Source organism: Tenrec ecaudatus, chromosome 11 (assembly GCF_050624435.1).
Source record: "Tenrec ecaudatus isolate mTenEca1 chromosome 11, mTenEca1.hap1, whole genome shotgun sequence".
In the NCBI taxonomy this organism is placed as follows: Eukaryota; Metazoa; Chordata; class Mammalia; order Afrosoricida; family Tenrecidae; genus Tenrec; species Tenrec ecaudatus.
The window spans coordinates 7,131,095-7,157,064 of NC_134540.1; the positions used below are offsets into that span (position 1 = coordinate 7,131,095).

The 25,970-nt window shown below is 52.0% G+C and overlaps 1 protein-coding gene across 2 annotated transcripts in view; it reads right to left on the reverse strand.

Annotated features, from left to right (window-relative positions):
- Positions 1-2,507: 2,507 nt before the first annotated feature.
- The window catches only part of LOC142461636 (phospholipid-transporting ATPase IB), a 481,622-nt gene continuing 458,159 nt past the window's right edge, over positions 2,508-25,970 (reverse strand). For both annotated transcript variants that reach the window (XM_075563588.1, XM_075563587.1), the window contains 2 exons: positions 13,922-14,013; positions 2,508-2,912 (listed from right to left, as the gene is read on the reverse strand). In XM_075563588.1, the coding sequence (XP_075419703.1) occupies positions 2,815-2,912; positions 13,922-14,013 (190 nt within the window). In that variant the 3' untranslated portion in view covers positions 2,508-2,814. The remainder of the gene's footprint in view (positions 2,913-13,921; positions 14,014-25,970) is intronic.

Below are 25,970 nucleotides of genomic sequence, written 5' to 3' on the forward strand. Positions count from 1 at the left end.
GTATGCATGTGTTGTATGCGTGTGTGTGCACGCGCCATATCTCATTCTGTTAAAGTCTGGCCCCATCCACTTCGGGAAAGAATTGAATCCCGTAAGAATCGAACTACACTTTTAAGTGAGAAGAAGATGGCGTGCTCCTGCCCCGCCCGGGCCGGTGCGCACAAGGATCCCCAAGTCTGGCTCAGAAGGCCTCGGGCTTCGAATTCCCTTCCTTCCAAATAAGCTGAGGTCCCCAATGGAGCCAGGTGCCTAATGCACCGCGAATCCTCAGGTTTTGTTCCTCCCCCCAACGCAGCCCTCTTTCCGGGCCCGCGGGGCAGACCAGGCCCGGGGGCTTCAGAAAGGGGGGCGGCACACGGAATTAGAGGACAAAGGGTTTTCCCCAGGAGCGTTCTGAAGCCCCCTCGCACACCCTGGTCCACTAGGCCCGTTTCAGGCCCTGGTGGCGGTGGGGTCTTCCTCCTGGGTCGCCGCGGGGGCTCTGGTGTTTCACAAACGTCAGATGGTCAGTGTGGGGAGGAAGGCCAGGCCGTCCTCCGAGCTTCACGTCTGGATTGTGCTCCTCCCATTCCCTTGAGTCCTCTACCCATCCTGTCACCGCACGAGGGAGCCTTTCATGCATGCGAATCGCACGTGCAATTAGTTTGGCACCCCCCAAAAAAGACGGCGGTGTCCCGAAATCACGGGCGAGGAAGCAGAGGGCATTATTGTTTTATTTCCTAAATCCGCACACCCTCCGGCCCAGGGACCGGCTCCCTGGGGCCAGTCATGCCTGCCCGGGAGATTTGCTCGAAGCTGTGCACAGAGCTGGTTTGGTGACCCAAACTGGGGGTGGGGGCGTGGGGGTCGGGGAGCAGTGCCCATGCCTCCAGGAGGGTCGTTTATTAGCATTTCAGGTGCTCGCATTTACGGCCCCGAGGGATGGCTCCCCAAGTCTGTCCACATGTCAAAAGGTGGCTCTGGCCCTTCTGAAAAGCGGGGAGACTCACTCCGGACACTCACGGTTCCCACAGCTGTCTGCATCTAAAGGGATTTCCTGGACCTGTGCGGGGTCCTTCTGCATGCAGATGGTGGTGGGTCCCCTTGGTGGTGAACCTTCGTGGTCTACCATGACAATTGCCTGGGATTGCAGCAGCCTTGATCCCCCAGTGTCCTGGCACACCGTCTACCCGCCACACAGGTTGGCATTGCAAACTCAACTCCTGGCACCACGGGAGAAAGGTCTGGCAGTCTGATGACAGCCAGGAAAAGTGGGAGGGGGCAGCTGCACCCCTTAGACACACAAGGGTCGCCCAGAGACCCGGTATGGTTTGGTCTTTGGAGAACTGGGAGAGATTGCCCTCTAGCTTCGGTTCTTCAGTGCCCCTCCTACTCACCAACCCCCTCTCCCTCCTCATCCCCCACTGGCTCAGGAGTTTCCCATGTCACAGGATCCTGTTTCTCTGGGGAGAAAAGCTATGGACTCATTTGTTTGCCTACAGAGACACTCCGAAGTGCTGGAGTCGGGGATGAAAGTGCAGGTTCTCATGCTCTGGGGCACCTGAGGCCCCGGCATCCTGAGGCTGGGAGTGTGTGCACGGCCTCATGGTGTGGGGTATGTGTGTGAGGGAAGTCTCCTGGAAGGGTGAGGGAGATGGGGGTGGAGATTAGCAGTTTCCCTAGTTCTTGGACCAGAACTCAAGGCAAACCCAAACCCACTGCAGTGGCATCAGTTCTGACTTAGAGTGACCCTATGGGGCAGATTGGAACTGCCCCCTAAGGTTTCAGAGGCTGTGGATCTTGACGGGAGCAGACAGCCTTGTCTTTTCCCCCAGAAGGGCCTGGTGGGTTCCAACCACTGGCTTTCCGGTGGGCAATCCAATGGTTAACCCAGCACACTGCCAGGTCTTGGAGGCTGGGAACCGAGAAGAAATACTAAGAAACCAGGCTTCATTGAGAGACAGAGAGAAATCCCGGAACAGAGCCAGCTTCTGCTCACCAGCTACCATGCCCAGAGCTCAAGGCCAGCAGTGCACAAGTGGAGACAGAGAAGCCTGGATGGGGTGCTGGGCCAGACCAGAAGGCACCTGGGGTGGGGGCCACAGATGCATAAGACTTGGCTGGAAGGCCAATTGGGTGCGCCCTGCTGGGCATGTGGCAAGGAGGTTCCGACATAGCCTCTCAGATTTACCACCCAGGCGTGTGCGTGTGTGCGCGCGCATGTGTGTGCATGCGTGTGTGCCTGTGCGTGTGTGTGTGCATAATACGGATATTATGATTTCACTGCAATCAAGATTGTCAGATTCATGCAAACAAGTTAGGAGTCAATGGGAGATGGCAGCCAGGCCTCCAGCTCGCTGCATTGCTGGAGGGGAGGCTGAGTGTGGGGGTGGGCGGGGTGTCCCCGCTCTCTGATTACACAAAGATGGGTCTCTCACGGCACATACAACCCTCTGCCCTCTCTCCCGGAACTACTAGACCGGGTGGCCCAGTGTCCATGAAACATAAGGTTTTTAATCTCCCACCTCACAGAGCACAGCCGGAGACTTGGTGGCGACGTCAACCAAAGTTGGATCAAGCACTGCAGACACATCGGGGGGTGATGAGGGGCAGACACGGGACTCCCCCCTCACTGAGTGTACTGTCCATACCCAAGAGGGAGGGATGGGGCTGGGGGTTGGGAATCGATTAACTGGTTGGCTAAGGCCACGGAAGTGTGTGTTTTCCTGGTGCTGCTGCCTGTTGCCGGCTGGCCCTCCTGGGACCAGAGATGTGTTAACACTGAAGGCGATGGTGCCGGGTCACTTTCCTGTGACTGAGCGGTGGCAGCCGAGTCTACTTCTTCCTGCATTTGCTTTTGGTGGTGTCGTAGGCGCGGACGATGGCCTCCTGGGTCACGGCTCCGTGCTCTTCTTGAGAAAAGGCATAGCCATCTGCAAGACAGGCGGGTGAGAGAGGGGGTGACAGCGTGGGGCTGGGGGCATGCCAGGGGCACCCCCTTGGGGGTTCACCCACTGGGCTGCTAGACTCAGGGTGGGTGGTTTGAACTCGCTGTCCGCTCAGCTGGAGACAGATGAGCCTGCCTGATTGCTCCTGTGGAGATGAACAGTCTCAGGAAACTTGGGGGCAGCGCTACTCTGTCCTACAGACTCGCTGTGAATTGGAATCTGCAGGGACGGCAGTGAGTTTGGCTGTTTGGGTTTGGCAGTGGGACTGACCCCATGAGCCTTGGCCGGATGAAGGTCTGGATTTGAGTCATGGCGAAAGTATCATGGACTGGCAAACAGACAGAATGACAGACAGATCTCGCTTGGAAGAAGTACGGCCAGAATACTCCGTAGAAGCAAGGATGGTGAGACGTTGCCTCATGTTCTTTGGACGTGTTGTCAGGAGACAGCAGTCCCTGGAGGAGGACATCGTGCTTGGTAAAGTGGAGGGGCAGCAGAAGAAAGCAAAGCCTTTGACAAGATGGATGGGCACAGTGGCTGCAATGATGGGCTCATGCTTTAGAACAATTGCGAGGATAGCCCAGGCCCGGACGGGGTTTTGTCCTGTTGTACATGGGGTTGCTATGGGTTGGAACCAATTTGAGGGCATCTTACAACAGGTAGAGGCCTGCCATCCCTGGGTGTAGCGCACGGCCAATGGGCACAGGCTGCTGAGTCCACCCAGAAATGCCGAGGAAGAATGACCCAGCAACCTGCCTCCTCTGACTCGGCCATTGACAACCCCAGTGAGCCTGGTTCCACTCAGAATTGGAACTTGAGGGTGGCAACTGGCTTGGTGAAGGCCTGGGTGATGAGAGCCTGGGTGAAGGCCTGGGTGATGGGCGGGGTGGCTGCTGCAGGGGCTGGAACTATGGTAGGGGGGCTCAGCCAGCGCCTGGCGGGGCTCAGGGTGAGTGCCACCAGCTCAGGGCTCCACTTCCCCATCTCCAACCCAGAGGAGAGGCCTGTTGTTCTGCTCTGGATAGGAAGCGCAGGGGACCCTCCTCCCGGAGCAGAGGGAGGCCGGCTGAGTAATTTACGCAGCCCTCCACCTTCTGAGAACGAGTTGAGAGAGCTCGGGGAGAGGCCGGTGGGGCAGCCCCAGAGTGGCGTTCCTGCCCTTCAACTGGGCGGATCTGGCTTGGGCATAAACACCATGGAAGTGGGGTTATTTCCATTTGGGTAAGGAATAGGTCACAGAGTGGGACACGAGAGGAGCGGAGGGACCGGCAGCTTGGCCACGGGACATGGAGGTAGGGGGTAGGTGGGGGGGGGGCTGGTTCTTACAATCGGCCAATGAATAAGTACAAAAAAGGAAAAACAGAAACACCTGACTGCTGGCAGCCTCACTTACAGCACAGAGGCTCTCGGTGATTGCTGTGCCTGAGGTCGAGGGCCAGGCCTTTTCCCCGAGGCACCTCTTTTTGTTGCTGTGAGTATCGTGGAGTTGGTTCCTACCCATGGAGACCTTCTGCGCAACCCAACAAAACACTGCCCGGCTCTGCTCCCGCCTCACAATTGCCCCTATGCTTGAGCCTGTTGAACTAGCCGCTGTGTCAGCCCATTTCATCAAGGGCCTTCCTCTTTTTGTATTGCTGTCCCCCCCCCCCCCATTGAAAATATGTACCAAGTACGGAAGACCAAGGCTCGCCATCCTTGTCTCTAAGGAGCACTCACTGGCTGTACTTCTTCCAAGACAGATGGGTGTGTCCTTTTAGCAGACCATGGTACCTCCAGCACCACATTCAAACGCATCGATTCTTCTTTGGCCTTCCTTATTCAGTGTCCAACTTCCGCAGGCGCCTGAGGCCATGGGAAAGACCGTGGCTCCGGTCAGGCGCAGCTTAGTCCTCAATGTAATATCCTTGCTTTTCAACCCTCTAAAGAGGTCATGTGAAGCAGATTTACATAACGCAACATGCTTTTGATGCCTTGACTGCTGCTCACATGAGCACTGATTTGAGCAACTTTAAGTGAACTTGAGCTTCAAAACTCTCAGTGAGCACTCAAGGGACCTGCCACCCAGGGACCACCAGTTAACAGTGGTATGGATTTAAACATGTGGAAAATTTAAAAACCAACCAACAACCATGGCCAACAAGTTGATTCTGACTCATGACAACCTCATGTCTTAAGAGAGAAAAACAGTTTCATAACATTTTCCTGGAAGCCTTCAGTCCGGATGGCCACCCAGTGTAGAGAAAACCCACATCCACACCAGTGGATTAGTGGACACCATCAGGATACACGGAGAGGCGGTTGAGGTTGCCTTGCTTGGATCGCAATCCATGCTCGTGGAAACAGCGGTCCAGAGACCAAACGGCATTGCATCGGGCACCTCTGCTGCACCACATCGTTGACGTCTTAGAAAAGAGACGTCACTTTGAGGATTGTGGTGCGCCTAACCCCGGCCAGGGTACTTTCAACCCCTCTAATGCTGTGAAAGTTGCTCCATGAGAACCAAGGAAATGGGACAATGGACGGTGGCAGAACAGATGATGCATCGGAATGACGGTGCCGGTGAAGAATATTGAAGGGGCCGTCGGGATGACTAAAACAAGGTGTCTGTCTCGGAATGCTCCCTAGACTCGAGGATGGCAAGACTGCCTCTTACATGCTTTGGGCGTGTTATCGGCGTGTCCAATCCCTGGGGAAGGACCTCATGCTCGGCAGAGTTGAGAGTGAGCGAGAAAGAGGAAGACTCCCCCAGGAGAGAGACCGACACAGGGACTGACACGGTGGGCTCAGCACCAACAGCGGTGAGCACGGAGCAGGACCGGGAGTGTTTCGTGATGTGGTGCGTAGGGTGACGACGAGTCGGAACCCACCGATGGTCCCTAACAGCAACAACCTAATTGACAGGAGGCTATTTTCTGCAACACCACTGGCTGAACCTGGACCGCGGACCTTTAAGGGAGGAGCTGAGCAGCGCCTTTGTAGGGATGGTTCCCCAGAGAGCTGCTGTGACTGCCGACCGAGCGGTGCAGAGCAGCGCAGGTCCCTAGGCTCTTCAGGACTGTGACCTTTCAGGAGCACATGGCCACGCTTCTCTTGCAAGGCCCCGCTGGGTGGGCTCGAGCTGCCATTCTTACAATGAGCAGTTGAGCGCTTCACCATTTGCGTCACCCAGAGGCTCCTAACAATCATCAAAGTCTGGCTTTCACATTTTGTTTGTCTTCCTCGTCTTGGGGTTTAGCTCTGATACATTTTGTCACTGTGGGTAGCCCCCTTGACGTTTTGTTATATGTTTGTCAGTATATTGATGAACCTAAATAGACTACAAGTAACATAAGGGTTCCGGGGTGGGGGTGGGGGTTGAGATGCAGTGGGGGAGCTGGGGTAAGGGACGCTGAGCTAGGAGTTCAAGAAGAACGAGAATGTTTTGAAATTAATTGTGGTAGCAATTGTACAATACTGCTTGATGTAATTGAACAATGAAATGATAGGGTATCTGTATTAGCTCCCATAAAATGGTTTTGATAGACAAACACAACCAGCAACACCTGTTGCCTCTGAATCGATTCTGACTCACAGCGAGCAACTGTGTAGGACCCGCAAGAACTGCCCGATCAGTTTCCAAGGCGGCCAGTCTTTACACATCTTCCTACCTTCTACCTCTGACTGGCCCGGGGGGTTGAAATCACCAACCTTTCCTTAGCAGACAAGCATTTCACTACTTCGCTACCCAAACTCAAACTCACTGCAGAGTGGAACCCAACCTATAGGGCAGGGTAGGACTGCCCCTGGGGATTTTGGAGGGTGTAAGCCTTTATGAGAGTAGAAAGCTTGGTCTTTCTCTCGCAGACCGGCTGGTTTTGAACTGCTGACCTTCTGATAGTAGCAGTCCAATGATTAACCACTAGGCCACCAGGACGCCTCACTTTGCTGCTTGGTAAACCAAAGAACCAGCTGAATTTAACATTCTGATCATGAGACAGTACAGTGAAGTATATGACAGCCATGGTTTTCCTGCATCTGTTTAAGGTCTTGCGGGAGAAAGATGGGCTTTCTACTGAAGTAAGTGGGTACAGTCTCAGAAACCTACAAGGGCAGTTCTACCCTGTTTTCGAGGGTTACTATCAAATCCAACACGGTGAGTTTTAATGTTTCAGGTTTAGCCCGGGACCCATCACCACACCTTTAAGAGGGACCATCAGAAAGTGTGCTGATGTGTCTGTCATCTCTTGGACTGTTAGTGCAGACATTTGGTTTAAAAAGGGGAGTTTCTAGTGAAAATACAGACGCCCTCTAACAACGTCTACAAGGAAGTGTGCAGCCTTGGATGTCCTCCACCCTCTGCTGGTCCACAAACTGGAAGTCTCTGGCTTCGGGCTAGGTTTCCCCACCAAGTCCTCTACCAAGTGGACAAAACCCCAAGGCTCAGGATGGACCTGGGGCCCATGGGGCAGAAAATGGCCCCACAGTGACCGAGGAGCTGCCTGAGGATATGCAGCGAGTTTCAAAGCGGAGCAAGTTGAAAGTGGGGATGAGAGACTGCAGAGAGGGGTCTTTCTCAGTGGACTTTGTCCACCCTCACCTCTTTGTCTAACAAACCAGCCAAACCCACAGCCCTGTCCATGATGTGGCAGGAAGGGCAAAGCAGCCCCAGCTCAGTGTCAAGCCTACCGAACTGGGTGCAGGGGTCAGCTGCTCCAATTGGACCCTGTTGTGCTAACCAGCCCAGGGGCACCCGGTGGTGCAGCTGCTTGGCCTGCTGGCTCCAGCTGCGTCCATGCCAAAGGTCTCCTTGCCTCTCCGTGGGAGGGCTTTCTTCCCAGGTAGTTCCTCCGTCTTAGAACCATCGCCCTCCTTGGAAGAACAATGAGGTGTTCTCGAGACCTCAAGGAGCCTTGAAGGTAGAGTGGGCGTGGCAGTTACATCATCTCCTGTCAACTTGCGAAGGGGTGGAGGCTAGCCTGTCCATTAGGTCATGCCAATGAGACCTGTGTGGGCATGGCCTCCTGAGGATTCTGGGAACTCCTGACTCCCTCCCTGGAGGTGGGACACACACTCTCTGCTTCGTCTCCCTGTGAGACATTTCTGTTGACAAACCACATAGAGCTATGCTGATGGCTGCCAGAGCCTTGGAGCTGGAGGAGCCACATGGAGACCCACACCAGCACTAAGATGCTTCCACCGCCACTGAATCCACAAGACTTTCCACACACTGACCTGTGATCTTCCTGCATTCAACCTCATTGCTTGCCTGTGTGAGTATAAATTAACGGACTAGTATTGATATATGGGGTAATAGACTTATGGACCTGATCTGAACTGGGATGGGATGTTTTCTTAAGGTACAATTGCTCTTTGATATAAAGAGGTCTCTGTTACACACATATGAATGTATGAATTTGCTTCTCTAGTCAACTCAGACTAACACAGTGGATTATGAGTTGGGCTGCTAACCATATGGTCAACAGTTCAAACCCACCAGTGGCTCCACAGGAAGAAGTTGAGGCTGCCCGCTCCAATGAAGATCTATAAACTCAGAAACCCAAAGGGACAGTTCTAGTCTGCCCTACAGGGTTGCTAGAATCAGAATTAATTTGATGGAACAGAATTAGTTTGGCCTAAGACCCTGTAGATTTTCATGGACTTGATCCCCACTGTATCCATTATGATCCTGGACAACTAGATCTTGTGGCCCGGCTTTTGGGCTGGTGCTATTCCAGGTTGCCACCCTGACCCTCAATGTGGGTGGCCGCCAGCCTCTCTGCCTTCCCAGCACAAGGTTCCTTTTGTGGAAGATTTCAACTGTGATCCTAGGTCCCAGGCCTCTCCTGTGGGCTCGTCACAGCCAGAGCTTGCCAACAACACTGTCTCCTCAACAAGGCCCCACCCTGTAGTCAGCTTGGACAATTTTCATTCTCAGGTTTGGTACAAAGGGCCACTTCTAGTCGCCACGGAGCTTTTCCGGATAGGAGCCAAGAATTTGTTGTCTTTGGATCAACGGATGCTGCTGGAAAGTCAGCCCTGCTTCTGACTCGGTGGACCTGCTCACCCCACTCTTCCTGGATGTGTCTCAGAGGGTGACTGTTCATTTCTCTCTGCGAGGATGGTACCACCCTGCGAACGCTCATAGTGAGAATTCCTGGTGGCTGGTGCGTTTGGTGCTGAGTTCTCCAGTTGCAGGACAGCTGTCCTCACACATGGATCTACTGGGATGACGGGGTTGCACAACCTCGGGACCGTGGGCTCTTTAAGCTCTCTGCATCTTGCTTTACTTTCCTGTGAACTTAGGGATCCAGACCAGGTGCAGTCAAGGTTGTTCTCAGCTCCAATCCAACCCCAGGGTCACTAGGGAACTCCTTGAAGCCTCTCACTTTCTCCATGTTTCTTTGTCCTTGGCATCCACGGTGCGGGTCCCTGAATCCATGCTAGAAACTGAATGGACACGTTCCAGTGCAAACAGAACTATCACTACCTTTCTCTGGTGAGTTTGCTTTCTGCGGTAGGCAGGGGCCAGTGCTCAGGGGGTGTTAGGGGCCTTCTGGGGACATGAAAAGATACAGTATTTGGCACTGTCCTTGAAGGAAAAATGCCTTCGCATTCGGAATGGTCTAATCCCTTCTCAAGTTGGAGGAACAAAAACTTAGTCTTGTATGGATTAGGTTTCATGGAGTCTGTGGTGACTGAGTAGCAACCCCATGTGACCCAGAAGAACTGCGCCCACAGACTGTTCTAGACTGTCAAGACATCTTGGCCAGGCCTTTTCTTCTGTGGTGTCATTGGGTAGGTTTCAGCCGGCAACTTTCCTTTGCGAGGTTGAGCACTTAACCACCGCGCCACCAGGGCCACCTCGCCTTGCCGTTGTCCCGTTTTGCTTCAGAAGGCGCACACATCCTGGGGGCGCAGGTCTAGTGGCTTCATCTCGCTCACAGGTGTGACTTTTTTGACTCGTGTTTGTCCCGCTGGTTCAAGGCCGTCTTCTAAACTTCCGGAGGGCGTCTCAGCCACGCCGGGAGAAGCAGTGTCTCCAGTTTTCCAGAAGAAAAGACCAGAAAGCCTTCTCGATCCTGCAGCCATCTTCTTGGACGGGGTGAGGTAAAGATGGCCGTAAAGCTACGGATCCGGTCCGAATAGATGTAAAACTGCCGTAAAGCTGCGGTGCACATGCGCAGTATGTCCTTCCCTGTCTAATTGTGTGTGGTGGTGGGGTTGGGTATTTTTTTCAGCCCAGGAGCTGGATTTGAGGGTGTCCCTCCTTGCTCCTCACCTAGCTACTTGAGATCGGTGTGTTCAAATCCCCCTGGGCAGGATGCACCAGGTACCACACCAAAATGCAGCTTCCTGGCAGATGCATCTCCCATCATGTGTCCAGAAGGCTGTGTCCGGAGACTTTCCTGTCTGCACTGCATGGGTGTTTCCGTGTACTGAGCCATGGAAGAGGCCCTGGCTGGTTTAGCTTAGAGGGTGTTTCTACCCCAGGTCAGAGCTCAAACATTCTAGAGCCCAGGCCTAGCGGGAATCGGAGGCCTAATGGTTGAAGGTTTAGTGACACAGCAGGAGCCATCACCCATGCAACCTGCCTCAGCCTGCCAGGCCACCATCCAACACCCTGACAAAGACACAGATCCTCTCGCCAGGCTTCACCTGCTGAACGTTTGTTTCAAACCCATTTGTATCCTAATGGGGAGCTCAGAGGAAGCCCCTGGCGCTGTGCTTTCCCACTTGCATCAATCTTTCAGGAAGGCCTGACAGCCAGGAGGCACTGCTGGGGCTCTGGAGCAAGTGTTCTGTGGAGCCGGCTGGTGAGCTGTCCCTGGCCACCTTCCTACTGCATCTGTTTCCTAAATCAGCAGGCTTGGCCTAAACTTGGGGGACACAAGGGGTGTTGGTGAAGGGGATAGAAGGGCAAGGTATTTCCTTAACTGTTTTGTATTCTGCTAGTAGAATTGTTAGGCTTTAGGCTGCTGGTTATACGATCAATGGTTTGAAACCACTAGCTGGTCTGCGGGAGAAAGAAGAGGCTTTCTACTCCCCTCAAGATTTACAGCGTTGGAAGCCCACAGGGGCCAGTTTTACCCTGTCCTAGAGGGTCGCTATGAGTCAGAATTGACTCTACTGTAATTAGATTTTTGTTTGTTTGCTTTTTTGTAGAACAATTAGCAAAGTCTACAAAAATCTGTCATGTGCCTCTATTTTGGAAGAAAACAACCCCTTATTATAGTTAGAATTCCTTTCAGTAAATGCTCTGATAATATCTTAATGAAGGTAACTGTTTCCTGTCTAGGGGAAGAGCATTTCTAACAGAAATCAAAAAGGGCAGTGGGGGAGGGGTGCAGCAAGGACAGTGGACTATGGAGGAAATGCTGCCCTTGGTGATGGGCTGAGGGGGCTCAAAAGGAACAAAAGAGCTACCAGCACTCGATGTTTCTCCTTTATATTCCCTAAGAAGACTGAGGCCCGAGACAGCTAAAGGGCAGGTGCCGGAGGGATCTGGGAAGCCCAAGAGGAGAGCTTCTTGTACCAGGCAGATGTTCTAGCCACTTGAAAGTCTTGGCTACTTATGAATGACAGAAGTTTCATAGACAAGTAGTCAGGAGCTTATTACTAGTTTCAGAGTGTGGGTCACATGTAGGTGGTGTCAGAAGGCGTTTCAACTTATTTCATGTGTGTGTGTATGTGTGTGTGTGTGTGTGTTGGAGTGTTGGCGGTGTAACAGTTAAGTGCTAGCCAAAGGGTGGGAGGTCTGAATCCACCTGCAGCTTGCCAGAGAAAGATTTAGTGAAGACTGTGAAGGAAGCACAATGGGACAACTTTACTCTGTCACATGGGGACTGCAAGTCAACTTGATGGCACCCAACAACCAGTCACTCATTTCTTCATTGTAAGGTAAGAATAACGTTGAAGAGGAGTTGGAGTCATCTGGTGGCGGGGGCGGGGGGGGGGCGCAGGGAGCTTGGGTTTTTCTTGGGGAGCAGGGATTAAGACACTTACAATTTCTCTACTAGAGTCCTTACCGAATCTCTGACTACAATATCGCTCTACAGGGCTGTGTTTATTCTGTAGAAGTAGGGGGGCTGAGGGCCTGGATACTGAGGGATAGGGAAGTGGGGTTCCCTTTCTTGCTGCCTGGGAAGCCCCGAGAAGGCACTATCCATCGGCATCTGGGAAGCCTTACACAGGCTGTGTAAGATATTTGTTGATTATCCCATGAGAAGTGTGGAAATACACAACTTGCTCAACTAAAGAAGGCTGAATTGCTTTCTTAAACGCTTCATATCCTCAGGCACTTTCTAGAAATGATCTCACTGAATCGTCCCTTGGATCCCCAGGCTGGTTCTCCAATAATTCCCATTTTACAGATGTAGGTATTGGTGAAGCACCATCTCTAGTGCAGGGGCAGGAACCAGGGCAGCTCGGTTCTCAGGTGGAGCATCAAAGGCTCTGCTCTTTCAACCACATCGCCAGGCCCCTAGCATAGCTGGCTTCTGTCTTGGTGTCAGATGGACTAAGGTTGTAATCCAGGGCCCATGGCATGGTTGCTGGGCCAGCTGGCCCACTCACTAACACGGGGCCTCAGGTTAAAAAAATGGTCATGGGGCGGTGTGGAGGTGTGGGGCACGGAGACCAAGCCGGTGCAGGCCCAGCTTGGAGCAGTCCTCTCCCTCTCATGGTAATTTCCTTCCCACGGTAGGACGTTCTCACTTGGGAAAGATGGGGAGGGAGAGATCACGAAACCCACTGACTCATGGGGGCTGACAGTCTTCTCTTTCTCCTGTGGAGCAACGGGTGGGTGTGCTCCGGGGATCCAGGTGAGCAGTTCAATGCTCACCCCACTGAGCCACCAGCGCTCCTCTCTGTCTCTTCCCTCTCGTTCCCTGGAGAAGGCCTTTGACCGTCTGTCGGCACACGGCGCTCACTTCAGACTGGCCTCAACCTTCCTCACGGCCGGTACCACAGACACAACCTTCCTAACATTTCTTAAGCCTTCCTTTTCTTCCAGTATCATCTCCTCACTCTTCTCTCTCTCCATACTCCCACAGAAGGGAAGGAAAGAGGAAGTAGGGGGCTAGAAACAGCGATGATTGTGTGTGTGTGTGTGTGTGTGTGTGTGTGTGTGATGCAAAGGCCTAACACACTCAGCTGCTTAAAGCTGGAACCTACTCAGGCACCTCAGAAGAAAGGCCTGGTTATTTCCATGGACCACCCCGCAGAGGCTGGGTCAACTCTGACATCCCCAGGGTTGCCAGGAGTCAGGATCCACTCAGCTGATGAGCCCCTATCTGTCAGGGCATGCTGGTTGGAAGAGGTGGGGGCATTTGGATAGATGGATACTGGGTCCGACAAAAGGGAGGTGGCCCTGGAGAGGTGGCCTACCAGGACCGATAGCATAAAGGAGCCTGGGCTCAGGTGACAAGTCTTCCAGGGAGATGGACCAGCTTGATTGCCAAAAATAAACCCACAAGTGCCCCCAGGTAGTCCTGTTGCTGTCTCTCTCAGCCTCCTCCTCTCTGCTCCACCCCAGGAACCAGTCCAGGGCTCAGAGGAAGGTCAGCAAAGTCTGCCAGGGGGAAACTTCTCCAGAATGGCACCTAACTGGTTTCAATGCCCATCCTTAGTTGAATTAACAGGCTATTTTTTTTAAGTTCCTATTCTAATCTTTGGGGGAAAAGAATTTAAAAATAGTATCACTTCAGCCTTAAAAAAAATCCTATGGGGAGGTTGACAGAAGGATCTCTTTAAAAAAAAATCAGGATTTTAACTTGAAGGGTTTTGTCATTCAGGCATTTGATTGGGTCCCAGGGAATTACCTACATTCAAGCTGTACTTGCCTGGGGCAGAATAGACTAATTCCACTTCCGATGGGAGTCTTGGTTGGCAGCTGTCTCCTTCCAGATGAGTCTACTCACCCTCGAATTAACTGGCCTGCCTCCCCCTGCCTGGGTGCTGGGCTCACTGACCTGAAGTAGTTCTGGGGGCGGGGGCGGGGTAGGATGGTGACTTACGTGGAACACCTTGCTGGAGGGACCCAGTCCGGAAGAGGGTGGGGGGTGTTTTCCGGCTCAGTCTCTTCAGCAGGCGATCTCGCTCGTTCATCCTACAAAGAAACCACAGACAGAGGCAGCGCGGTCAGTCAGGAGTCCCTGCTCGCACATCTGCAAGGTCCTCAGCGGAGGATCCCCGGTGTAAAACAGAGTACACAGACCAGAGAAGAAACAGACCCGAGAAGAACACTTGCCCACAAACACCCTATCCCATCTCACAGTCCACCCCTTTCTTTGCAGTTGATGCCACGTTGCCATGGTGAGTGCCTCCCCACCCCACCATCCTATGCTCAAAGATGCTGTTTCCACACCTTCCACCACTGCACACGGTGTCTCTGACGCTGGTCTGCCTCTGTAGTGAAGGGGGTCCTACGCAAGCACTTTTCCTTCTGTCAGGGTCAGCTAGACGTCTGGATGACCCATCCCAAACTGCCTCACATAATCCATATTCCACCGGCCATGTCCCGATGACTCATCCCATCACCCAGCAGGACAGGGACTGAGGCAAGTCAGTGGAGCACTGCCAGTGACCCTCTGTCAAATCCAGTGCCATGCCCCTAGACACAGTCAGCATCCTCAGATTGTGAGGCAACCTGCTTAGTGATGGAATGTACTTTGTTCATTAACTCTTCCCCGGGATTGCTGTTTCATCATGATGTCTGTCTGTAGGGTGGCCAATCACTTGGGAGAAGCTTGCTACCTTTCGACCCAGATCAATCCCAGCTCCAGCCCTTGGCTCTCTCTAGAGCAATTGTCAGGAGTCATCTATTTCTAAGATAAAGGGGTTTCAAGGCCTCACGCCCACCCTTGGCCCCTCTTTCCCAAAGTCAAGAAACCACGTGAGGGCAGGAGAATCCTATCCATCCATCTCAATATCCTGGTCAGAGCTGTTCTTTCTGTGGAACGTGAATCTTCGCTTTGAACCGTTGGGGATGCTGAACTCAGGAAAATCAAGCGGAGCTTTCATTCAGACACATACGGGCAGCTCTCTCTCCCGTCAAGAGTGGTGTTGCTGTGAAGGACTGCGGGTTTACACTGGAGGAACTACTTGGATCCACCAGCAACGCTGCTGGAAGCGGCAGTCAGGAAACCAGGTTATGCCGCGCGCTGGGCAAATCTGCCGCAAAAGGACATCAGACTGCTCGAGAGCAAGGAAGCCGTTGAGGATGAAGGCACACCGGACTCAACCCTGGCATTTCCCAGCACCTCATGCACACAGGGACACTGGACCGTCCACAGGGAAGACTGGAGAAGAACTGATGCTGTTGAGTTTCAGTGCTGATCAAGGATAGACAGGTAAGCTCACGTGGAGTGGGAGCCAACTCCACGGCCACTAGCAGCGTCACCTGGGAGGACAGCGGACGCTCACGTTATAAACCCAAAGACGATGCTAAAAAGTTGTACATTTGCGCCAATGTGCCAAGTTGCCTGGAGGGAAAAAGATGAGGCTTTCTACTCCCAGGACGACTTATCCACCTCAGAGACCCAAAGGGGGAAGTTCCATTCTGTTCCTCTTGTGTCATGACAAGTCAGAATGAACCGTCGGAAGGACCAACAAATCTGTCTTGGAAGAAGTCCAGCCAGAGTGCTCCCTAGAGGCAAGGATGGGGAGTCTGATTCTTACACACTTTGGACATGTGGTCAGGAGAGACCAGTCCCCTGGAGAAGGACATCGTGTTTGGGAAACAGACTGACCCAATGACAGCATCCATGGCTCAGGCACAGGGATAATTGTGAGGGCGGCACAGTGTTTCGTTCTGTCGGCCACAGGGTCGCTGTGGGTTGAGACGGACTCCACAGTAAATGAAGCAGAATTGATTCAACAGTAGTAGTCTGTTTGTTTTGAGAGCTTGTGGGGAGGGGGTGCTTGAGGGCTCTGGTGGTGGTGTGGGATAGGTGTTGGCCGCTAACCATGAAGTCAGCAGTTCAAATCTACTAGTCTCTCTGGGAACAAAAATGAGCTGTTTGTTCCCACAAAGATTTATGGTCTCGGAAACCCTATATCGGGTCACTTTCAGGAGGAATCGCCCCAATGTCAGTGGGTTTGGCTTAGGGGGTTGTGAAGCCCGGTGAGAAGCTGGCCCTGTTTGGTGTCTCTGAGACCTTCCCCTGAGGGTGTCCTTCCTGGCACTGCCCGGGGCCTTCTGAAGCCCTGGCTGTGTTCGGGAGCTCCGTGAGCTGAAGTAGACTCAGCACCAGGCCTGTCAGAAGAACTCATTTTCCAATTGCCTGGGTTGAAATGACAATGTTTAATTCATCACCAATGAACGATGAGCCTCAGCTAGCTAAGCTTGGCAAAAACAACAGCAAAACCCAAGGCGATGAGGGAAGATGCACACAGCATCCCGACCGCTTCCTATCTCTTTCTTCCTGGGGCCAAATTAGTCTCACTGGGCCCCACTGGGCCTTGGCCGGGCTGCAGTGACACGCAGATAAATGATTCGTCAGCCCAGGGGCCCGCCTGGCCCTCTGTGTTGACGCAGTCACCAGACCATCAGAACCGGGCTCTGCTGTCTAGTTTCAGGATGTGGGAAGTGTTGGGACGGCCTGTCCTCTTGGGCTCAGACTTGCCCATTAGGAGCCATGGCTCACTGGTGTGCAGAGGACTATGTGGCCCTGCTCCAGGCTCTGTGTGTGGAAAGGGCTCGGGCCACCTTACCAGTCAGGACACAAAAGGTGACCAATGCCTACTTTCAGAACCTGTGCATCTCCTCCACATACCATCTGGGACATCACCCATCTTTCACAGCCAGCTGCTCCTCCCAGGGGTGGGGTTTCATGATGACTCACACACGTGGACGTGGGCGGGGTCTCACAAATCTTAAGAGTAGAGTTGCTAACCCTAAGGTCTCCACTTGGAAACCACCAGCAGCTCTGAAGGAGAAAGATGAGGCTTTCCATTTTTGTGAAGATTTTCAGCCCTGGAAACCCACAGGGCAGCTCTACTCTGTTCAAGAGCAGGGCTAAGAGCCAGAGTTGACTCGATGCCAGTGAGCTGGTTTCAGGTGAGTTTTCAGAACCTCAGCCACCTCACATAATGAGGCAAAGGTCTTCCTGCCCAAGGGAAGGTGTGCGGCTCCTGCCTCGCTGGGCGCATCCATTGCCTTCATGAGATGACACTGCCTTCGTTTCTTTATTTTGCTTTTATTGATAATGAAATAATCCAAACATAGACTCATTCACTGCCATCGAGTCGATTCAGATTCACAGTGAGCCTATAGGACGGAGACGGAATCTTCATGGGAAATGGCAGCCCCATCCCTCTCCTATGGAGTGGTTGATGAGTTCAAACCATTGACCTTGTGGTCAGCAGCCCAATGTTTACCCCATTACACTACCAGGATGCCTCCAAACATGTACAAACCAAACTCACTGCCATCGAGTCAATTCAGACTCACAGCCATCTTATAGGGCAGGGCAGAACTGCCCTGTGGGTTTCCAAGCCTGTAACTATTTATGGGAGTAGAAAGATTCAACTTTCTCCCTCGGAGTTGCTAGTGGTTTTGAACTGCTGACCTTTCGGATTGCAGCCCAATGCATAACCACTACGCCAGGGGTCCTCTTTCCAAACATATAGAAATGGTAAGAACCACCACCACCACAACAAAACAAACATCCCCCACGGTGTTTGGCTTTGTTGTTAGGTACCTTTGAGTTGGTTCCAGTGCATAGCAACCGTGCAAACAGATCCAACACTGCCCGGCCCCGCGCCACCCCCACAGCTGTTGCTATGCTTGAGCTCATTGCTGCAGCCACGGTGTCCGTCCATTCTGTCAAGGGCCTTCCTCACTTCCACCGCCCCTCCACTTTACCAAGCATGATGTCCCGCTCCAGGGACTGCTCTCTCTGGACAACATGCCCAGAGCACATGAGACAAAGTCTTGCCATCCTTGCCTGAAGGAGCATTCTGTCTGTACTTCTTCCAAGACAGATTTGTCTGCTCTTTTGACAGTTCATGATACTTCCAGTATTCTTCTCCGACACCACAATTCAAACGTATTGATTCTTCTTCAGTCTTCCTTATTCAGTGTCTACCTTTCACATGCATATAAGGCGATTGAATATACCATGGCTTGGGTCAGGCATACCTTGGTCCCCCAAGTAACATCCTTACTTTTCAACACCCGAGAGAGGTCTTGTGCAGGAGATTCCGCGTTAGCCAATATTGAGCACAGTTCTTTGATATTAGCATTGTAAGGATCCTATTGGCCCACAGCTCTGCTGCTCTCTGTGAAGTTAGCAGTGCCTGGGGCGAAGGAGCTATGTCTACATAGATGCCTCTGTCCATAGTGATTTGGGATCCTGGAAGTCCCTGCTCAATGACTCCAAATCTGCACCCAAGGTGCCTTGTCCTTGATGTGCCACCTTGACAGCACGAGGCCGATTCCAACTCCTAGAACCCCGTGTGTCATATAGAACTAGACATTGTCCCATTCACATGCCAACCCCAACCCTTACCCCGTCCCCCGGAGAGCAGAGCTGGGGTGAGAAGGGAAGAAGATAAAGAGAAGTGATGTCGAGTAGAAAACAATATGGAATCTCTGCTTTAATCTTACTATTTTTTTCATGTACCATTTCTGGCCCCATCTTGGTGAATTTGATGGACTGCCTTAATCTTTAGAATCATTATTTTTGGATAAATGCGTATTTTTATGATTTTAATGATAGCAACATGTAGGAGTAGACAGGGCCATAAAATCTATTTTGTGTGATTTTGTCCTGGGCAACAGTACAGCTCACGATTGTTGTCAAATCCCAAGATGAAAACAGAATGATTGGGAAACCGTGGTGTGTGCTGGCGGAGAAGAGGTCCCTCAGCGTCTGTGGAGGGAATGACTTCTAAAACACTTGAGTGGCTAAGTGTACACGGTACAGTAAAGAGTTAAACTCGTCAATTTTAACATTGCTATTATATCTGAAATAAACTTACGTGATGTTCTAGTGTACATAAAAATCCCAAGATAATTTAAATGTATAAAATAAGCATCTCAGGTTACCAATGAAAGGGGGCTACAAATACTTTACTCAAATAAATAATTCCACTCTATGTCACTTAATAGGATACAGACGATAATTAAAAATAAAGTTTATCTATATTTTTAAGAAAGAGAAATGAAGATGGCAGGGGAGTTAACGCTACCCTTAACACCAAGTTCAGGCTCAGCTTTCCAAAGAAGCTGTGAGTCACTAAGGGGGCCTGTGTTCATGAAGGGTTATGAATCGAGGCAGGTCACGGTATGCTATCTTGATTTATGCCTTTTTGTAACTTTCTGATATCCACGCATGGGACGCGGGTCTTTATTTGTACCAAGTGAATTGGATGTTAGGGGTGGGCCTGGTTATAATACAATCTTAAGTGCCGACTTCTCACTTGTGTTTCTCTGATCCCTCTCCCTGTTCTGCTTCTACTATAATAAAGTTGGAAATAATCTTCCTCTCCATTATATATATATTTCTACATACACACGCGTGAGTTTTAAATCGGTCCGACTGGTGTCCTTTATAAGGGTTAAGGGCTCAACTGCTATCTGAAAGGTGGATGTTGGAACTCGCCGGCTGCTCTACGGGGAAAAAGGCTCGTTGATCTGCTCCTATAGGAGTTAAGACCCAGGAGGCCACGCAGGCAGGGAAGTTCTACTATGTCAAGACCACGCTGATGCCGGGAACAGGGTGGGGGTGGGAACAGGAAATTATGGAGGGAGCGTGGAGGGCGAAAGGAAGAAAAACCAGAGCTACCTAGAGGCGTTTAAAGTGACACTCTTCCTGACTTGATGTGCTGAGATGGGTTGTGCACTACCCAGATTATATTTTCCTTTAAACCACCCCCACCACCTGATTCCTGACCCCTCAGATCTAAACACTGGTTTGAGTTAAAATGGAGGAAAAGTAAAAACCGAAGAGGACTTGGATTCTTTCGTGAGCTATAAGAAGTTTATTTCAAACAAATGAAATTTTTTTAAAAAAGAAGAATCAATACAGTTGCTCTGTATATTCTAGAAACTGGCCGGCAACTTTCTCACCCCTTCCTGGGCACAGCGGGTAGCGACCCTGGTCAGCCCCTCCCCGGTGTTCTCTGGGCCTGCCGTGTCAGTGAAGGCTTCCTTCACCCCGTATGTTCCGACTCTTCCAGACCAGGCTTGTTCCCCCGGGGGCCGCTCCCACCCACTCCTTGGACAGCCGGCGATGCTTCCTGCCCAGGTCCTTCCTCACAGCACTGGCAGGCTCTTTTATTCAGGTAGGAACCGAAGCATCACCTGGGAGGCTTTACTGGCCAGCCATTCATTTCGCATTACGCATCGGTTTCATCTGCCTCAGATTCCCCCTCCCCCTGTTTCTTCACTGCTGGCTGGCTGGCTTGCTGCTGCCTCCACTGGAAGTTAGCTCCCAGACAGTGGGACTTTGTCTGGTGCTGGGCCACTCCCTTCGCCTGACACCTCCTGAGTTTTCAATAAGTTGTCTGTTGAGTGAAGGGATGAAGAAATAAATGGATCACGCCGTATCAGGCAAATCTCGGATTCGCTTTGCTATGAAGTCAACCTGTTTACTCATTCATTAGCAAGCGTGAATTCCCAATTACCCCATCCCCCACCCCCAGGTTCCCTGAGCAAATCCTAATTGCTGGAGAAAGAGAGAAACACTGGACAGCCATGTCCAGGGGTGAGGGGTGGGGAGCTGGACTCCAGGTGGCTTCACACTCAAAGCTCCAGACCAAACATTTGCAGCTACAGGGCTGCTGGGAGTCGGAACCACCTCCAGGGCGGTGAGTTTGACTTGTGGTGTTGATGTCCCATGTCCTGGGGAGACTGTTGGGTAAGCACTGAGCTGTTGACCAGGAGGCCGGAGGTCCGACTCCACCTTAGCGCTGCAGGAAAGAGTGAAGTTGTCTGCTCCCGTGAAGCGTTGCAGACTCAGAACCCCAATCTGGGATGGCTTGGAGTTAGAATCGACTCCATGGCAGTAGGTTGGGTTTTCAGGTCCGAGTTTCCTGAAGAAAGGAGTATGTGGCTCGCTCTTACTTTTCATTCATTCAAAAAGCCAACAGACTTACTGCTCAGGGCAGGGGTTGATGCGACAAAGATGATACCTTGTACATCCTCTCTGGGCTTGTCTCAAACACAAGCTCAATGATTTCATAATCGGCTCTCAGCCAATGGGCCTTAACTGGCTTGACAAGGCCAACTGTCCATTATGGTGGGCAACTCACGCTCCGGAGAACAGGGCCCCTGGCTGGGGCTGGAGCAGATGTGCTCAAGAGTGTTATGGGTGAAATCAACAACAAGCCCACTGCCAGCGACTTGATTCTAACTCAGTGACCCTACAGGACAGCACAGAACTGCCTCATGGGCTCCCCAGACTGAATCTTCATGGGGACATCCCCGTCTTTCTCCGTGAGAGTGGCTGGTGGGTGTGAATTGCCGTCCTCCCTGTTAGCTGCCCAAAGTCTAGAGGGTGCAAAACCATAACCACATTCACAACCATCCGATTGATTCCAACTCACAGTGACCTGTTAGGACAGGACTGGGTGGAGCTGCCCCTGTGGGTTTCAGTCTTTATAGGAGCAGAAAGCCTTGTCATTCTCCTGCAAAGTACCTGGCGGTTTTGAACGCTGACCTTGACTTTAGCAGTTTAACAGGAAACCCCCATGCCACCAAAGCACTCCTCAAATGCAGACAAAGATTGCCCCCCATGGCTCCTGGGTCCCGTTTACCCCAATAGTACAACGCATCCCGGTGATTCATGCTTCTCTTTCATCCCTCCAGTAACCACTCCCCCTCCCCCCCTGTGCTGTCATCTTCCAGGATGAGAGGGACCAGAAGGCTTTCCTCCATCATCCGTCCTGAGGATGCAGAGAAAGGCCCGTAGAGAAATGAGTTTGAGAACCTGCTCATTCCTGGATGATGTCCCAGGTGCAGTTCCATTTCAGAAGGTGTGTTTCTGTTCCCTGGTTTGCACCTGGCTGGGGGACGGGGGTGGGGGAATTACTCTCCCAGATCTAGCTTGGTGGGAGGCCAGGAGGGGAGAGGAGTCACACTGGAGAGTAAACAGCTCCCTGATAATGAGAGAGAAAAAGTGATTAGCCTGGCTCCTTTAAGACCCTCTGGAATCCCTGCCTGGAATGTGGAACATCACTGCTGAAAAGAAAGCATGGGGCCTAGCTAATGCAGACTGAAGGAGAAATGATGCACCTGAATGGTAGCACTGGCGAAGAATATTCAAAACACCACGTACTGTCAAAAGAACGAGCTAACCCGTCTTGGAAGAAGTACAACCAGAATGCTCCTTAGAAAAGAAGGCGGCGAGATTTGGTCTCATGTGCATTAGACATGTCAGGAAGGACTCCAGAAATCAAACTCACTGCCATTGGGTCGATGCCAACTCATAGTGACCTATAGGACATGGTAGAACTGCCCCTTTGAGCTTCCAAGACTCTTAACTCTTTACAAGAGGAAGACCATTGATAAGATGGGTCGGCATGATGGGCTCGACCCTGTTGATGACAGTGCAGAGGGTACATGCAGAGCCAGGTAATGTCTTTGTACACAGGATCGCTAGGAGTTGTAACCAACTCAACAGCGCCAAACCGCTACAACCTACAACCCCCAAACTCTCAGAAAACCTCAACCAAAAAATCTGCCAACAAGGAAAAGGAGCCTGGAGGTTCAGGGGGTTAAGTATTGAGTTGGTGACCACCACGTTGGTGGCTCAAGCCTACCAGCTGCTCTGTGGGAGAAAAAAGAGGCTTTCCGCTCTCAAGATTTACAGGTTTGGAAACTCACAAGGGTAATTCTACTTGATGGCAATGAGTTTTACCTTCAAATGTTTCCCCTGGTGGTTCAAGTGAATGAAAAACAACCACATTTCCAAAAGGGTGAGAAGGCAGAACAAACACTGCGTTACTACATTACAAAGGGAGCCGTGAACCCTCGGTGAGCATGAGCTTGTGGTGGATATGAATTTCATGAGGAAAATGTTGTCTGGAAAGAAATCTTTGCTGGCAAATAGCAGACAGGAAACTAACATGAAATCCCAAAACCAATCTCACTGCGATTGAGTCTGTTCCAACTCAGAGCGAGCTGACAGCAGAAGGAAACTGTCCCTGTGGGGTTTTGAGACAGTCCATATTGACGGGGATAGATCGCTACATTTTTCTCTCAAGAAGCAATTGGTGGGTTTGAACTGCTAACCTTTCTGTTAGCCCACTCAATGTGTAGCCCACTCACTCTGCCATCAGAGCCTCTTGAGCTAACATTAAAAAAAAAAAAACCAATAAAAACAACAACAACAACAAAAACTCCACAAAACAAACTCACTGCCACAGAGTCAATTCCGACTTGTAGGCGTTCTAACGGGAATTCTAGTGATTGTACACACATATAAAAATCTGCCTGAACAAATTTAATATTTATGTCTTGAACCATAACCACTTAGTGTGTCACACTTTGAGGCTCAGCCTGAAGGCTGTCGGGACGAATGAAGTGATTATTTTGAATGCTTGGCCAAGAAAACAATCAAGGAAAAGGCAGGGAGATGAAGTGGTTGCCATGAGTGGTGATAACAGTTGAAAAAGGCAGTGAGTCTGAGGGGGTCCCTGTACCAGTGTCTCCACTACTGCATATGCTTGAAGCTCCATCACTAACACAAAACAAAGCCAAGCCCCAGGAGCATTACGGGAGGCCGAAGCGGACCTGCTGCTGTTGGTAGGCACCTAGAAATGAACCTGACGTGTAATAACCACACATGATAGAGAAGAGTTGCCCCTAGGAACTGCCTCGGTGGTCATCTTGGAGGACAGATTGCCGGGTTTCCTCCCTGAGAGCCACCATACCTCATGAACTGTTACGCTACCAGGTCTGCTTGGAATCGGAGTAAAACCGAACCCCATCCACTGCCGCCGAGTTGATGCTGACTCCTATGTGGTGACCTTCTGGGGCAGTCTCTACCTTCTGGTTTCTCCAAGGCTGTAATCCCTGCAGAAGCAGGCTGACACATCATTCGCCCAAGGAGTGGCTGGCAGCTTCGAAACGCCAACCTTCAGGTGAGCGGCTGAGCACTTTAGCCACCGCACCACCAGAGCTCCCCTCAAAGGCTGCACCACCGGACCTGCTTGATTGTAAAGCCCCCGGCATCAATTCCATCCCCATTCGTAGCAAGCCTAGAGGCCAGGGTAGAACTGCCGCGCCATGTAGTTCCCAAGGCTGTCGGCTCTTACGGAAGCAGAGAGCCGTGCTGTTCTGCTCTTGCAGGAGCAGCTGGTGGGTTTGAACCGTTGACACTGCAGGTATCAGCACCACTGTGCCTCCAGGGCCCTTTATATAGTGGAGGGAACCCCCTCACCCCCCCCCCCCCCCAAATCAACCGGGTCCTGTGAGAGAATGTCAGGAGGCTGACGGCTCTGGAGGGGGCGTGAGGAGCACTTCTCAGGGTTGGTCTCTGGAGTACTGAGCACCTGGTGCTTGGCCTGGGGCTGGCGCCCAGTAGGGGAGCACGAGAGTACCCCCAGCTGAGAGAGAAAGGTCACGCCACCGCCTGAGCCAGAGATGCGCATGGCCAGGCGTGGTAAGTGGAAGGGTGGTGTGATCAAGGACAGAGAGGAGGGTCAGATTCCCACAAACACAAAGAGGACCAGAAAGATGCATTGTGACCATGAAGGTGACAGTGAGTGGTCCGCTTCCTCCAGGAGGTCAAGGGAGCTATCCAAGGCTATGGACTAGCAAGTGGCATGGTTGGGTCTGTGCCTTAGAAACACCCCTGCTTACAGGTAGAGGGTGGGCAGGGGGAGGGAGGAAGGCCCCACAGGGAGGGGACCAGTTAGCACCCCCATATGAGTAAGATGGGGTGGAAGGAATGGACCGGTGGGCCCATTTACAGGAATGTGGGGAAGACCTGGCAGCCCGCTGGACATGACTGAGGAGGAATAAAGATGGTGTCAGGAGTGAGTTTTAAGACACCACTCATGGCTGCAGGGAGGGGGGAAGGGTGCCTCTGTGAGGAAAAAGGTGGGCTACGGATTAGGATACATTGTGTTGCACGTGGCCTCTCAGGTGCCTGGCTTTCATGGGGAAGCCTGGAATGTGGACATTGGTTTTCACTTAAAGGAAGAGCCGGCAGATGTGACAAGTCAGAGGCTGACTGGGACAACTCAGGCTGACGGTGATTTACATGAGATCCCCACCCAACCCCCAACCCATGACCAATTCGACCCACCTCTGGTTTGACCAAGTCTAGTGAGTTATGAGTTGGGCTGCCAGGGGCAAGCTCAGCAGTTCAAGACCATCAACCTCTCAGGAGGAGAAAGATGAGGCAGTTTACTCCCATAAAGACGTAGAAAAGTCAGGAAGACGATGAAGAACGGGTACCTTTCCGTTGTGGTGCCGGCAAAGAATACTCAGAGTACCACGAACGGCCGAAACAAACAAGTCTGCTCAGCAGCAGTATGGCCAGAGCACTCTTAGAGGCAAGGATGGCCAAGCTTCATCTTACAGACTGCACATACTGTGTCTGGGAGACCAGTCCCTGGAGAAGGACATCATGCTTGGTGATGTAGTGGGGCAGCGAGAACGAGAAAGGGCCTTGACGCGATGGATGGACTCAGTGGCTGCAGCAAGGGGCTCAGACCCAAGAGCCTCTGTGCGGACGGCCCAGGGCCGCACAGTACCTAAGAGCAGCAGCTCCCGGAAGATTTACAGTGTGGGAGACTCGCAGGGGGGTTCTCTGTTCAATAGGGTTGCTCTGAGTCAGAACTGATCAATGGCAGTGAGTTTGACCCTCATGTGCATGAGGCTTGGAGGGGTACCTCTCCTTTATCCAAGATCCGGCAGACTAGAGCAAACTTCCAAGTTCTGGACTTCTCCTGGAGGCCAGGGGCAAATTCAGACCTAGGAAAAGGCACATGCAGTGGGAGCTCGTTGCTCGAGGGGACGGTCGGGATGGGTGTGAAGGCCTCTCACCGCTTCCCGGCGCTGCAGAGAGTATGGGCGGGCATTCACGGAAAGCTCAGGGGAGAGCCACG